Source organism: Hesperophylax consimilis, chromosome 4 (assembly GCF_061612785.1).
Source record: "Hesperophylax consimilis isolate HC1 chromosome 4, BYU_Hcon_1.0, whole genome shotgun sequence".
Lineage (NCBI taxonomy): Eukaryota > Metazoa > Arthropoda > Insecta > Trichoptera > Limnephilidae > Hesperophylax > Hesperophylax consimilis.
In genome coordinates, this window is record NC_142839.1 from 21,131,289 (window position 1) to 21,147,530 (window position 16,242).

At 33.2% G+C, this 16,242-nt stretch overlaps 1 protein-coding gene across 1 annotated transcript in view; it reads left to right on the forward strand.

Moving 5' to 3' along the window:
* Positions 1-1,772: 1,772 nt before the first annotated feature.
* The window catches only part of Fatp1 (Fatty acid transport protein 1), an 80,153-nt gene continuing 65,683 nt past the window's right edge, over positions 1,773-16,242 (forward strand). The window contains exons 1-2 of the mRNA XM_089651486.1: positions 1,773-2,054; positions 12,300-12,580. Of these exons, the coding sequence (XP_089507612.1) occupies positions 2,004-2,054; positions 12,300-12,580 (332 nt within the window). The 5' untranslated portion in view covers positions 1,773-2,003. The remainder of the gene's footprint in view (positions 2,055-12,299; positions 12,581-16,242) is intronic.

Below are 16,242 nucleotides of genomic sequence, written 5' to 3' on the forward strand. Positions count from 1 at the left end.
ATGAGAATGGATGGAGAGCACCCGCGATTCATGTATCACGAAGTCTCCAATCGAGTGAAGTTTCCAAGGAGTGGGACCCTTGCAGTAACAGCGTACTAATAGGTAGTCCATACCTCCTGGAATGCTATAAGTTGTTCGTGCCGAACAACTACAGGCAGATACGGCACCATGATCTGCTATATATCCCACGTAGCAGAACGGACGCACTGGCTCGGTATAGCATGACACAAGGTATATAATGTTTCTAAGACTGTTAACGTTGTTATTCAACACTCTTGAAGGATTCCAGGTGCATGTAAAAGCCATACATTACCCGTTTTAATAAAATGTAGTTTATGTTACATGTGTATTGGAAATGGACGCAGTCTGTTGTGAACATTTTTTTTAATGAATAAGTTAGTTATGAAATTAGAATTTTTCAATTGAATTTTGGAATGTTACGTATACAAAACCGAAATTATATTGTTTACAATATGGGTCTGACAGGTCTGTACGAAGGGTATTTAAATCCTGTCGAACAGAATAACATATGAAAATCACCAAACATTGAGCATTGATGTCATAAACCTCAAATTTTATTGATGATATTTTTCAGGTTTTCCCAAAACTACGTGCTACCTCAATTTTTATTTTAACTGAAAATTACTTGTATTTCATGCAAATTATTTTAAATTTCACGCCTAGCTGGGCATTTACATGTTTCTTTATTTTTACACAAAGAAGTTTATAAAAAGTTTTCTTTTTAAGTCAATCGATAGAGATTGGGTACACACTGTTTTAATTTCTTCGTTGTTTTTAGAATTTAAAATATTGAAGTCTTAGTTTATGGAATATCTCAACAAGATCTGTCAACCAGAAACAAATTGTTCATCTTTCAATCAAATCAAATGACTATCGGCAAACGTCTACATCGCTGAAAGATCATTTCGTATCCCTCCTATGGGCCCAAGAGTGTACATGAAGGCCTCTTGAGCCCTCGATGCGGTTCTGCCTCTGCAGACAACAGTCTACCAGCAGTATAATAGGCGTTGTGCTTCACAGTAAGCTGAGTTAGCAGTAAACACCACAGTCTTTACCCATCCACCGAGTAAAGCGGCCGCGCAGTGCCCACCACGGTAGAATAGCGCCTACCGCCTGCTACCTACTAAAACTGTCTTCCACGACCTCTACCCGAGACCGAGAGAAGCAACTAGAAGTGTGTAAAGCCAGCGCGAGTGCGATGAACTTCCGAGGGGCGGCACTCGTCTCCCGCGCTCCCTGCTCCCGGTCGTGACGAAAAAACACCGATCGCTTCCGTTCCCGAAAGGACCTACCGTTAGACCGAACGCGCTAACTGCATACTTAAATTACCAAACTGTGTATTCAAATTTAGAATAATAATTTAGAAATTCACAAGTTCAAATATTGAATAATTTTTCCTAAAGTTCTAACGGAAGCATTTTTACGCGACGCGATATTTTTATTGATTTTAATTTTCTCGGAAAAATTAAACTAATCGGAAAATTGTAATCATTGTCAATACGCATAAATTGAATCATTTTTCCCAAATCTCAGTTTTTCCAATGTTGAGGTTTGCCTACCTACATCATTTTAAAAATAAGTATTTCATACTGAAAAAAATACATTTTGTTAATACCTATACCTAGTTCATTTGAATAATATGAACCAAGCAACGTTGATACATGCATTTTTAGACCTTTTTGTCTATTAATTTGCATTATTCAACAATCCTGTGATAACAGCAGCTCTTAAATATAATGTAGGTCTGCCAGGATTGTGAAAATTCCCTAATAATATTATGTCACTGAAGAGCTGGAGAGGTTATCATAATAATAAGTGCAGCTTATTTGTGTTTATTTTGGAATCGCTAAAAATGTGATTGCCTTAATATAATAAAAAAACAAAGTGCGTGTTTTAGCCCGACAAAGGATTTAATTAGTTAGGTACCTACCTACCTATTTCGAATGAATTATTTTAAGAATCTGTGTCAGTGAACCATCAAAATGATGACCGAAGAACCCAGTAATAACAACAAGGAAATCCAGATCAACAAGGTAATTACAGAGTTAGTAGAGCTAACTTGATGGTACAATGTTTAATTAATGAAACAATGGCTTGTTGTGAAAATTTAATGGGCATAGAAACATTGTATTATTTCCACCAACCATTTCCCATTTCACATGAAGCTGAACAATGTGGATCATGAATTCAAAACATTTTGTTGGCTATTAATGTTATTATTAACTAACTTATTTTACTTACAAAAAACTAATATGAATTATTAAAAAAAAAATCGTTCGCATCCAAAATTTTAATGTATCAAAAATTATTTTTTATTTACAATGGTAAAATTTGAAAGCGCGTTTTATTATCTTTCAAAAACAGTTTTTAGTTTTCGGATACGTTCAGAAATTTTCCAATAATTTTGTTTTCATTGCAAAGCGGAACTGCTCCGACCTCGTGTCAAAATATCACAGAGGCCTAAGGATTTATGTTATTTGAGTTAATGGTAATTTGATTGAACGATAAAACTAAAAACTCCGTAAAAAAATCCAAATGAGTTGGTAGGTAATGCTTTTTTTGATAATTTAAAAATCAATGGACATTCGACAAGAACATGATATTAATTTAATTTAAATATTATGTTATTGAATAAATTTTAAAATATTCATATATTTTGATAAATTTATACATATATTATCTATTATATTATTTCCTCATCGCTGTTGAATATTTACAAGTAATATTATATTATATGAATACTTACGTTCGTCAATTTCCGCATGCTCAAAATATTACAAAATTATGCAGTACTCAAAAATATACTGTTTAAGTTTGAACTTTGGACGAAGTGAAAATTAATGAGCCACTTTATTGGTCTGCTGTTCAAACAACTCCCAAATGATGAATTCAAAACTTCACCACCCTTGTGGTGGTTTTTCACAAAAAGGGCTCAATACAAATAATCACTATAAATATCCTAAACATATTTTTATTTCTATGTTGATAGTTTTTTTCAGATTGTTCTAAGATTCATTACCATTACTATTAGGTACTACTGAGTACTGAGTGTTGATATATTGTCATGTTATTATAATGTTCTCAATTAATTATCATAGTATGTTATTGATTAATTGATAACTTCTCTCAACTCTTAACACTCTACTAATTGCTCTACATAATGGGTGCCTCCGTGCTTTACATACCATTTGCGTGCAGCATATTTTTCTTAATATTGTACAGAAATAAATCCATGTGATCATTTTTATATTTATATGCATACATAAAATAATTTTTAATCTTGAACTATGATGAATAAATTACCGAGACAAATTTCAAAGTAATTACAAGTCCTTCGTATAAATAATCGAGACAAATTTCAAAGTAATTACAAGTCCTTTAGTATACATTATCGAGACAAATTTATCTGCAATAATTTATTTATTTTAATCAAGTTACTAGCGAAAGATTTTCCCTGGTAGTATTTAGTGCAGAAATGTAAATTCTTTGTTTTAAGGCGAAGCTTAATGCCAAATCACTATTTTGATTAATCTTTATAACGAATTGGTGTACATTATGAATACCACAAAATATGATTTAGATAAATTGAAGGTTTTCCTATCGCTTCGCTTGTAGAATACAAATAAAAATATAAATTACTCAATAAAAAAATTAAAATGAAAAATACTAAAAAAAATTTTTTTTAATAGAAATGTATGAACGCATAAAGGAAACTACTTTTAAAAAATACAGTATTTTAGCTAAGATTATCTGTGACAATTTCACTTGATTAACTTTTTTGCTTTATTATAAAATTATTTACTAAATAAATAAAAACCAGTTTTTTGCTTGACATCGAATTTTTCTAGACTCCGTTTGTCAAGCGATTTTAATGCCTATTACCTGCGATATAAGGTATACCAAGAATATACACATTTTTGGCTTGTAGCTTCCTCTTAAGAGAACGTACCTGTATAAGATAGATACCGATTATTATATAGTATGGTTATAGTTTCTTAGTTTATTTGGGAAATGCATTGAGGTATGCTGCCTTGGTAAATAAAAATACAGTAATCACGATTGAAGTAAATCTCCAGAATTACAATTATTATGCATTGGAAACTGGTTACGATGAGAATTGAAATAATCGGATACTAAATATAAATATCAAGCAGAAATTTAATCATCGAAATTTTGAATAGAAACGAGATTTTTTCACACGAACTTGATTTTGTTTTTACATATTGGTCACATATAATCCAGTTTGTAGGTACTTAACGGCTTATTATTGTGCTATCTAAAAAAAGTATACAATTACTTTTATTTTGCTGCTACAAATACACAATGTGGGAAATAGTAGTGTCATAAAATGAATGTGCCATCATTTTTCAAATGGCGACAAATATCATTGTGATTTGACATTTACGTTGCAGACAGATAGAGAATTAGTTGACAACAAGCAATGGAGCGATACACACCTGAAAAGAACGCAAAATTATTGTTACTGCTTATTTGACCAATTTCCGGTCTGTTGTTTTAACCCACCGTGAATTTCGTCGCCATCCTGCACCTTAAGCGTTTAAGCGTAATTAAGCGTTTGGCTGAGCGTCCAGTGCAAACCTTCAAATAAACTTTTCGTGATAACAGAGCCCATTTTTTTTTTCATTTCTAACAAAATGGCACCAATTCATATTATGACAATCTTTTACCCCACCTGCGAATAAATTAAGTATAAGTATTTATTTATTTGTTTTATATTTTTTTACAACTGTTGAAAAGAATGTGACCTTAAAGTCACATTTTACATGATTATTTAATTTGTGAATTATCAATTATGAACTAACGAACGACTGTTTTTTTAAATTTGTATTTTTTTAATGTACACAAAATCTTCACTAAATACAGCGCCTTCAAGAAGTCAATAATATATTTTGTTTCAAGTATCGAATAAACCTAATCGATTAACGTTGTTAGGAGATCTAAATCGTTTATGCAATTAAAGTACTTACCTAATAATAAATATTTCATAATCGCCACACTCGTATTACTGTAGGAGTGATGATGAATGATGACTCTTATAATCGGGCATTATTTGTGAAAGGCACACCTTACAATCAACTCATAACTATTACCAAACTTCTTATTACAGAACCTACTTTTTTCATAACAAGGAAGTATTTCCATGTTAGGTAGTCACATTAATATATTATACATACGAATACATGTAATGTACTAGAAAATTGATGGTACCATAGATAATTGTATATTTTTTCTCGTGAATAAATTATTAGGTACACACACATATTATATATATATATATATATAGTTTTTTATTTATTTTTATTTATGTCTACAGTATAATTTTATTTCCCGCTTCGTGAATTTCAATTAATCGAGATGAAAACAAAATAGTTCTTAAAAATGTGACCATTTTTACACCTTAATATGAAAAAAGGGAACATATTTTTAAAATGTTTAAAATTTTTAATAATTTAAAAAATACATTGCTTGGCATAGGCAAACTTTTGTTCTGAAAAGAATCGCCAAAATTGGATCCAGCGCGCACCTGTTACCGAAACATAATATTATAAAATTCAACTTTCAAGGTTTACAAATCTAAAAATGATAACTAATTTTGATCTTCTGATGTAATGAAATTTAACAATAATGATATTTTTATCGGAAAAATATCATTAATATAATTAATATATATCCAATTCAAACATTTTTTGTGTGGCTTGATTTTGATACACTGAGTAGAGAATTTCGTTTTATCTACGCAAGCACTATTTTTAAATTTGATGCGTAGGTATCAAAGATATTAGAATATTGTATTCTATTATCTTTGGTAGGTATAGATATACCCGTCCAAAGGTACGCCAATAATATAAATAATGCGAATCATATTTTAGAGATGATTCCCATTTTAAGTCCAAATATAATATTTAATGTATATTTCATATTTAGCTAAATTATACCTGTTACCTTGACACGTTTTTCATAATATTATAAATTTATTAGAATATTATTGACCATGAATTAATATTGAATGTAGATCGTAGCCACAACCTCTGCAGCCAGGGGTGCTTATTGGGGATGTGTCCAAAAATATGGATCTTTTCGCTATTCCAGTTATGGCCGGTATTTCAGTGGCTTTTCGAGTTCGCTTTGATTTAAGTTCGCTAAGTTGCTCCCTGGTGGGAACCCTGTCAAGATAAGCGGACTGAGCGTATTGAAATACCGGCCCTTATCAAAGCCTTGTGTTTTCGACTGGTTAAAGAAGGCAAATCATTTTAAAGAGGACACTTTTGAATGTATTTGTGCACACTGATAGTAAAAAGTTTTTCTGACTAGCTTGTACTTGGACTGGCTTCGAGAAATCGCTGCGCGGGAGTGATTTTGAGTTTCATGCGCTTCGAGTCCATGACAATTTTCGACTACTCGTCACAAGAGAGTTGCAAGAGCGAGAAACAATAGTCAAACATGTAGGTACCACCAACCACAAATAATAAAAGTTACTTAAATTGCACTTTGTACGGAGCTCTAGTCCCTACCTAACTTGCAAAAAAATATTTTTTTGTAAATTTACGGCTGACCGCTCCAACTGAAGATGCCATCGCAAGTCAATAAAATTTTGTATTTTGGTTTTCTAATATGATTTACGCTCAATTTAGAGACGTGGAAATATTCAAATTCTAAAAACACTCCTATAATACATATTATAATATACATACCTACATGTATTTTTTTACTTAACCTTTATTGTTTAGAAATAGGATGTACGGAAAAGCTGTACCATTTTTTTTAAATTTCAATGCCGAAGTTTGTACATGGTAGGTATAAAGGATAATACAAGTAGGTATTCCATTTTTTACAGTCCTCCTTACTGGGGTTTCCTGATCTAAGGCGGCCTGTAGTTTTTTTAAACTATTGTATTTAGTTTCAAGTTGTCTTTACATCGTCTTCATAATGTTTGTAAGTTGATTATCAATTATAACTTTGTTCTCTCAATCTGTTCTCTACGCGGGCGCATTCGGAGCAGTCCGCTTCTGGCGCCGTATTTTAAAGGCGCAAAGGCGCTAAAAATACCTAACACCTAACAGTCCTAACCCAGCCCTTGATATTATTTTTTTACAAAAACATATAAAATTATACAATATTTTACTCGCGCCAGGCGCATTTGGCCAGGGCCGGCCTAGGCCATGATTTTACTTTATTTTGTTTGAAATATATTCATTTCCGTTATTTGTCGTTTGATTTGGTAGAGCAATGTATTGTTTCGTAGCATGAAATTTAATATTTCTCTGTCCAAAAGATCCATTCAAACCAGTATTGTTGGCTTATTGCTCTGGTAGAGCATTTATGTTGGGCAATATATACATATATTTATATATTTATTTATGAATGTTCAGATATGTTTTTTTATCGGCTTAAATAAAATATTTTTCTATTGGAGTTCTAACCGGAACTTTCAGAATTGTCTTTAGTAAGTACTTGGAACTACTTTTTGGGCTATGTTGAGCCGCTATGTGTGAGTTCTCAGGGCAGACCCCCATCCAGTTATTCCGTACACTGTTAGTTATTGACGCAAAGCGTAGTACATTTTTTAATGTCGTTTAGGCTCAGGATATTTACGGATGTTTCTAAAGTAGTATGTACCTGATGAGTTTTTTGTAATTACGTCAGTGTGTGAGTTTCATCGGAGAGTATTATCGATTTCAATTCCAAGATATGATGCCTTTTGAGTGTGCTAAAGTGGGACAGAGGCATGATAAACCTTGATTATGTTGATAGATTCCTTGGCATGTATTTAATTTGAGATTAAAGTCATCTAACGGCTGTCCTCTGCTTGTTATGGCAAATTTCAGATATTTTGTTTTATTAACATTAGGTGTGAGGGAATTTCATTAAGCAGGAGGCTTAGTCCATGTTCCGCTTCTTTGTAGGTATTTATCCAATTTCTTAATTAAATAATATTACTGAATCATCAGCAAAACTTTACTGACTAAGTATATTAGTATGTTATTTGTACTTTATAATATTATTTATTTATTTGTAGATATCTACAATAAAGATTATTTGTATTTGAATTTGATATTGCGTCGAAACTTCAAGCGTTAATAAGGTAAAAAATAGCATTTCCATAAACAGTAGAAATATTTCCTGGTTTATTTAAAATAAACGATAATAATTAAGCAAAACACGACTCGTTTGAAATAGAGCAAAAATATCTCGACGAATGCTTTAGTTGCATTTAAATATACACTGTGAATTTTAACATATAACTTATTACTTAAATAACAGAAAAAAACGTGTTTTTAATAATTTTCAGAGCTTACTCTGCGATTTTTTTTCCATCGAGGGAATATCATATAAATAACGTTTCTACATAACAAATGTATAGATATCAATTTCAAAAATAACATAAATTTTTTTGGAACATAAAAACTAACGAGAAATTTGTTATAAATCGGTAGAAATCGGGTAGGCGGGGGAGATTTAAGAGGAAATTTGAATTTCGATTTATTAAATCAGAGAAAATAAGAAACAGTCTAATGATATTATTTCGACTTCTGGTCCTTCAACATCAAAGTATCCAATGTAAATTACTAAAATATGACATAACGTGAGCATCTCGTCGCAAGACGTAAGTGAGATCGTGAGAATGAAGCACAACAAAATATTAGTAATCTATTTTTATAATATGTACATACATATTGTATTATATGATATCAAAACGTATTGAATCAACCCGGAATAAAAATGGAGAAGAGGAATGAAAAACTTCATTATTTCACAATGTCGGTTCATAACAGCAAAATAATTAGTTTTTTCGAGGGGAAGTTCATTTTTACCTTTTTCAGAATCATCAGCACCACCGTTTTCAATATTGAAATGCAGAGACTGAAGGGCGTTCATTATAATTATTTATTATATAATTATCTGTGTATTATAGGGTACTTATAATAGTTATTATCAAGTTGTTTTCCTGATCTTTGGAAGGAACCTTTTAACCTCCGTGGGCTAGATACTATAAAATGAACATGATTTACTTGTACAAAACGACTGTTATTAATGGTTGATAAATTGTCTTAAAAAGAAACACGCCATCACTTTATCCACTCCTTTTCCAGTCAAGACAAGCCAACACGTCGACAAGAATAGGTAATACTGCCCGAAAATATTATGGAAACCTTGAAGACAACTAATTAATTTAATCTTTTACTTGTGGCGGCCCGGATCGGGAGAGACTGATTGAGAGAGACCTTTTGACTTTTCAGCCAGACTTCTTTCTCGAACTTTTCTTGACTTGATGGGTTGGGATAGAGAATGGATCGGGAAGAGAGGCCGGGATGAATCCTCCACACGTCCGTCACTCCGGAAGCATTAACCCCCCGTTTCCAACCCACCTTGCATACCTTTTTCCTTCCCAGAACATCCTCTCCTTCCTTTCCCTTAAAAGACCCCCACACATCCCCAAAGACGACATAGGCCATGAGGTATTTTTTTCCCTCCTAGACCTCCTGTGTAGAGCAAATGTAAAAAAACCTACAGGCAAGAAATAGCCGTAAAAAGTTGCTCTTTTACAGAGCCTTTAGCCAGAACAACTGATATTTCGGGCCGTCCTACATCAATGCCGATATCACAACTCTATTCTTCAGAAATGCAAATTGTTATCGGTACCCAGTGGTGTAGTTATAGCATTTACATGGGGGGGTGATTCGACCCTGTGTGTTCTTTATTAGTTTTTTTAAGTTTTTTGAGACCTATACTTACCACAACTTATTATTTACATAACGTTCTTCAGGAATAGCATCATTAGGATCGAAAATTCATCCACACCTAAAATATGAAATAGCTAAAACCTTTTACTCTATATTAGAATCAAATTCGAATCCCTCCATCTCCATCCTCGGCCGCTGGAACCCCAACACCGACCGCCTCCGTCTCCCGAATTCCATCTTATACCCTCCCTTACCGCAGTGAGCGGGTTTATATAATAGATTGCCATAAACAAAAAACAGTTTATTTCACTTTAAACATTTTGATATAAATATGTATATAAACAAAAAGCCCTACAGTAGTAAAAGGCCGCCCGCTCACCGGGTAGAAAAGATTATCACCTGTACCCGCAGTTGACGCAAGAGGAAGAAATTTTCCCTGGCACTGTATGATTTTTTTTTAAATACGATACATAACGTTTATAATTAAAGAGATGGTGCAAATAATATTATTGTTATTTCCAGGAATGCAAATTGCGAGTACTATTATCTTTTTTCCTACGCAATACTTATTAAGGCCCATGGAGGATTCGACCCCCCCTCTCCCCTCACATACGCCCTTCTCGGTACCCACTATTTTTTTTTTACATACAATACTTCAACGATCAGTTGAAAAATAATTATTTACGTAGAAGTCCAGCTTATACCCATGGCGATAACCAGTTTGGCCTAGCATAGAGTAGCATAAAAGTATTGAACTTGACCTAATGTAAAACTAGTTACTGGGTTGTATCCATTGATGATGGTTGTATCTACCGATTATTCTTGTGAAATAACGGCGAACTTGAAATAATGTGAACTCGAGCACGATCGCTAGAAAGGTTATTATTAGAATTTTTCTTAATTTCCAACTGCTCTAAAAGATTGAGTTTACGGCCTTTGTTTTGTATGTGTAACGGAGTTCGCTTATTATTATTAAAATTAATTGGAGAAGGTTATTTTTGCGTTTTTTTTTACAATTTTTTTCTGTACTTTTCTACTCTTGAAGCCATTATTGTTAGGAATCGTTAAAATTGTGTTTCTTTCCGACTCGTACGCTTTATTGTCGAGCGGGTTGTTAGTAAGCATATATGTCATTAGGGGTTCCATGATAAATCAATACATGGACAATTCATACCTTTAAAAAGTGGTATAAAGTCATTAGAAACGATGAAAAAAAAATTTAAACCTAACCTAACCTACTCAACCCAGTTAATAAAGTTTTTGTTTCATCACTTTCCATGACTTTATATAACTTTTTAAATATGTGATGAACTATCATTTTGATGATTTATCCGGTCCCCGACATTAGGCTCTGCCACACGTGCACTTGACACTTTTCCGTCGCACAGAAAAGTCTCACAATGGACTGCGCTATAAACCGTTACCTTGCTTTCGGACTTTTTTGTACTGTAGTGTACGTGTGGCAGAGCCTAATGTCTGGTAAGCGGGCAATTTTTATGATCATGGGTCCAAAGATCTATAATAAATGGTCGTGTCTGAAAACGAATATGCTTACGGAAAATTTCAAATGTATGTTTGTTATTTTCTCTATCAATTGTTATGTCTGAAATATTAATTTTCTTATAAGAGTGTACTCTTTCAATCGCAAAGCAGATTTTACAGTTGATGGAGTTAGCTAATTTAAAAAAAAGAGATCTAATTGTCTGTTGGTACTTTCCAACAGATCAGAATGTCGTAAACAAAACGAACATAGTAAATATTGTGTTAATTAACGGCTGAATCTAAAATTTGTTTTTTAATGTAGTCCTTAAATATTCTGCAAGATGTGGGCTATGCGATGAAACCGTCGTTTTGTTGACAAAATGGATCATTAAAGTATCTAGTTGGTTTCCACGCAGATTTTTATTAATAACCGGTTTTATGCTATATGTATCTAATGTATCTTCAATGATTTTAAGGCACTATTGGATACGGACATTGCTAAATAGGTTTACATAGGTTAAAAATAAAAATTGGTAATTGTCCGGAAGATCTATGTTTTCATCTTTCTTGAAAATATTTAATTAGGTACTTAAATTCATTGTTAACTTTTTTTTAATCCGCGAGAAGAATGAAGTGAGCACCAAGATATTTTTTCGAACTCATTGTTATGTACAATAAATTATTAACTTAGGAAAGCAATGCCATAGTAAACGCCACTAAAGGTTAAAACTGTAATTTTTTGAATTGTTGAATTATTTGGCAGCAATAGAAGCATTGCTTTCCGAACGGATTTAAAATTTCGAGGAAAAATATATATTATTACTCGAAATTATTATCAGATAATTCAAACACCCTTTTCCCCACTCCTAAAGAACTACCCCATATTAAAATGTTCAATATAGGCGTAGATTTGTTTTTCTTATCTTGCAACACTGAAACAAAATGTCAGATGTCAAATCTGAAGTTTATGTCACCGTGAATGTGTAGATGTAATAGTCTTGTTTCTTTGTCAAAAGTGTTTCACGTGCATACATTTTAAATGCATATTGGACTTGGACTATATTAAATAGAGCGTTTTATTTTTATTCACAGGGCAGCGATCATCCATTCCAAGTTGACGCAGAAGGCGGTAAAGGAAAACCGGTAACGGTGGCCGGACCGCGCCGCTCGTCAGTCCGCCGCTTGTTGTGTCGGTTAGCGGTCATGTCCGTCGTTCTGGCTGCCGTATTCGGGGTGTTTGGAGTCTTGTGGTTCTATCTGGGATGGATCAGTGTTGTTCAATTGGTCCTGGTGGCCCTTGTGGCTTATCTGGCAGCTTCCGGAGGATGGCGGTGGTTCTACGTGGCCGGGAAGACTGCCCCAAGAGACGCTATGTAAGTAGTCATTAACTCGATCTTACTATCGCGAAATTGTAAATAACTTGTTCCGTCATCAATTATTTAGATATACATTCTAATTTCTTTTCTGTTGCACACAGCCACATTCCGCTATGGTATTTGCGATTAATAATTCAAATTCCAGCACCGATTGAGTGCAATTTTTTTAACAATAACATTACAGTCTCTTGTTTACAGTTCCAAGGAGAAATGTAATACCTCGCTTTAATGAGCACACAAGACAGTTCTGAATCAAAGCTTCAGTTATTTAGGTTTCAGATCAATTGATGACACAAACCTAATATAAAATGCAAAGATCCGTTGTTTTAATCATTGAATAATCTGCTTAAATTACATTTTGCAAAAGCGTTTAACATCAAGTATCAAGAATAGCCTTACTATGGTGTTAATAGCATATTTATTAAATAGATTAAATGAATACACTTGGCAGCTTCATATTGCTGTCACATAGCAAGTAAATACAAACCAGTTCCATCAAGTTGGCTTGATAGTGTCCATCCTGTATCATGTGCTGTATGTGTAGTGAAGATTTATGATCATCCTGCCGTAGTATATAGTTGCTATAATTAAGTATTTATTGACCAATTAACCATCTTCCATGCATATTCTGTGGCATTCAACTTGACATGAACATTAAAAAGTCTTTTAAATGTTAGGATATTAAGAGCGCAAGTAGCTGAAACTGATTTTTTAAAGGTATAGAAATCAGAATTGTCTATTTTTCTCTCTCTTCTTGTGTTAGTTTTATTGATCAGATATTTCCAAGATTGACAGTGCAGTGCTCATAACTAAACTTAACCGATTTACTAACGATGATGATACAACATATTCTTGAGTATTCTGCCTCTGAAAGTTATGTTGTTAATACACTCTTCGTTTAATAAAGGGAGAATTACAATGGATCTATCAGCAGTGTAAATTTAAGGTTTGTATTAGTGACTTACAACTAATAATTATTGATAACTACTCAGACTTACATCACTTACATCTAGACTAGCTAGTGACTTACATCACTTACATCTAGACTAGTTAGTGATTTAAAACTAATACTTGTAAGTAGTGACTTACAATTAAGACTTATGAGTAGTAACATAAAACTAATATTTATTTATTTAAACGCTATAAAATGGCTTTTACAATAGAATGATACATCGGATTATAAGCATACAGTGGTACACAGGAGAATATAAGTAATAAATTACAGAACAAGTAATGTGTACACAAAAATATTATTGCAATTGATACAGCTGTTAATAGAAGTGCAATGAGACAATACATAATTAGAAGAAATATCTACTCTTGTAATAATAGTTGAATGAATACTAGGTTAGTATAAGACCTGACATAAATCGAGGTATGAGGTGTTTATGATAATAGATAGTACAGTAGTAGTAGTATACAGGGTGTCCAAGGTAAAGTGCACAAATTTCGGGACAGAAAAAAAAACTTATTAATTATGCACAAGCAGCACAAGACCTACATCTATGGCTTAAAACTAGAGACTTACATTTAAAATTACAAGTTATACCTTTATTTAAAATGGCTTACATGTCTATACTCTCATCAAAGTCTTTGAACTCCATTGCTTTTTATATTTTACATTTTATTCTAAGCAGGAAACAATTTTGCCTAACTCAATGTTTAAGTATGGAGCATGAGTACCAACATAGTATTAAATTTTCTATCTAGGCTGATTTTTTGTCACTTTGTACTACTGAGTCCAGTGTGATAAAAATATCGTTTATGCAGTGACCATTGGTCTGTAATTCCACCATATTAAATAAAGGAGAAAACATTTAATTTGCATTGAACTTTACCCCGAGACAATAAAACAACTGTATGTATTGATCCATTGTAAAGGTCGGAGCTTTACTAAATTTAACAATAACCTTCCTGTATTATTTATTTATAAATATGTTTTTCCTCATCTTAAACCCTTTACGTTTCTTCTTATTTTAAAATATTATTTTAATAGTTAGTGTAACCATACAGTGTCTGTTCACAAAAGAAAAAAAACCCAAATTAAATTTTGAAAGGAACTTTTACATGGAAATCGCGGTTAATGTAAATTAATTTTTTCTTTGCCTCTGGTACAAAAAGGTCCTACCCTTATCAATCAGTATTTTATCAGTTTCTCTTTTGTGTAGTTCTACATAGATATTATTAATTGGTTTCATTCTGATATTATCTTCCAACTGAGCCCATTTTTTCTCGTATCATATCTCGTTGATTGATATGTATTCTAAAAATATCACTGAAATGTTGTTTGATTTGGATCCATAGAATAAAGAAAAACACAAGAAATGCGACGCGGGCGTGTTTCGTGATCCAAAAGTATGAAATTTCTATAAAATCTAATGGCGATATACACAATGTTAGGCAAGAGAGATAGAGAGCTTGCTAAATAATACAAAATGTACCAAGTCTGTGGCGACATCGGTTTACATTCAAATCTACATGGAAGGCATTTAAAGTGTGAATTATCTAATTGGTTCTGATTTTTACTGGTCGTACATCAAACCCACATTTTATTACACAGTGCTGGGGAAAGGTGACATTTTTTTTATTAGGCTTCTACAAAAACTGTAGTTTATTGATGTATGTACTCTTATTTCCATCTAGCCTTTTCCGTGATATGGATTTTGTATAAATAACTATGCCAATTTCAATAAAACGGCCGAAAATAAATTGATACCGAGAAATAGCGAAAAAAATAAAGTTATTTTTTTTTAATACCTTTTTTTTCTTCACAGTGAAGATGATTTGTAAAATGTGGAGCAATATTAATGGGTCATTCAATTTTGTTGACAGTTCAATGATACTTCAAGGCTCTAGAGTTCACGATGGAACGTCGCGAACCGAAAATATTTGTGTTTGACCTAGAAATTCCACACTGTATCGTAACGCCAGATTTCACCGTTCGAGATTTTTTTCTACTCAGTGATACAGGTTTTCTGCTTTATGGTTAAGATTCAATGTATACTTGCAAAGGTGCAAACTTATTGGATTTCCGCAAAACCACTGTTTATTAATAAAATTAGTTTTTATAAATCTTCTCTTATATCTCACCACTGGAGAGATTTTTGGCATATTATGCCAAGTTTGCAAAAACATTTTGTGCGATCGCTTGTCATGAGTCATATTTATGGAACCTAAAAATATGGGATAAAAGGGGAAATCTAGGTGGATTCATTGGCCTTAAACAGCAGTAAACAGTTTTATGTTTCCATGTTAATATTAAACAATGGTATTAATTAAATAATATGAAAAATGTATACATATGACACCAATCGTTCTAGCGGATAGCCCTAGTCCCTAGTGCAATATGACTTATTATTAACTAACCTCGCCAAGATCTGTCGCGTATCGCGTTACTGGAGCCCGTCTTGCGAGCAGGAAACCGGGAATAAGATACGGCTTGTCAAGTAGAGTAATTGCGAAGGGGGGAGGAGCCGGGGGCCAGAGCCGGGGGGGGCCCCCTCCTCATCCGGATGCAGAGGCCCTCGGAGATTAGCGTCTGATGTGGTCTGATGTCTGATTGTGATGACGGTAGCCGCAACGAGCGCCAACTCTCCGTTTTTCTCATTTATCCGCCGACTGCGGTGGCCGGAGAAAGTTCCGCCGCCAACCTTTGGAAC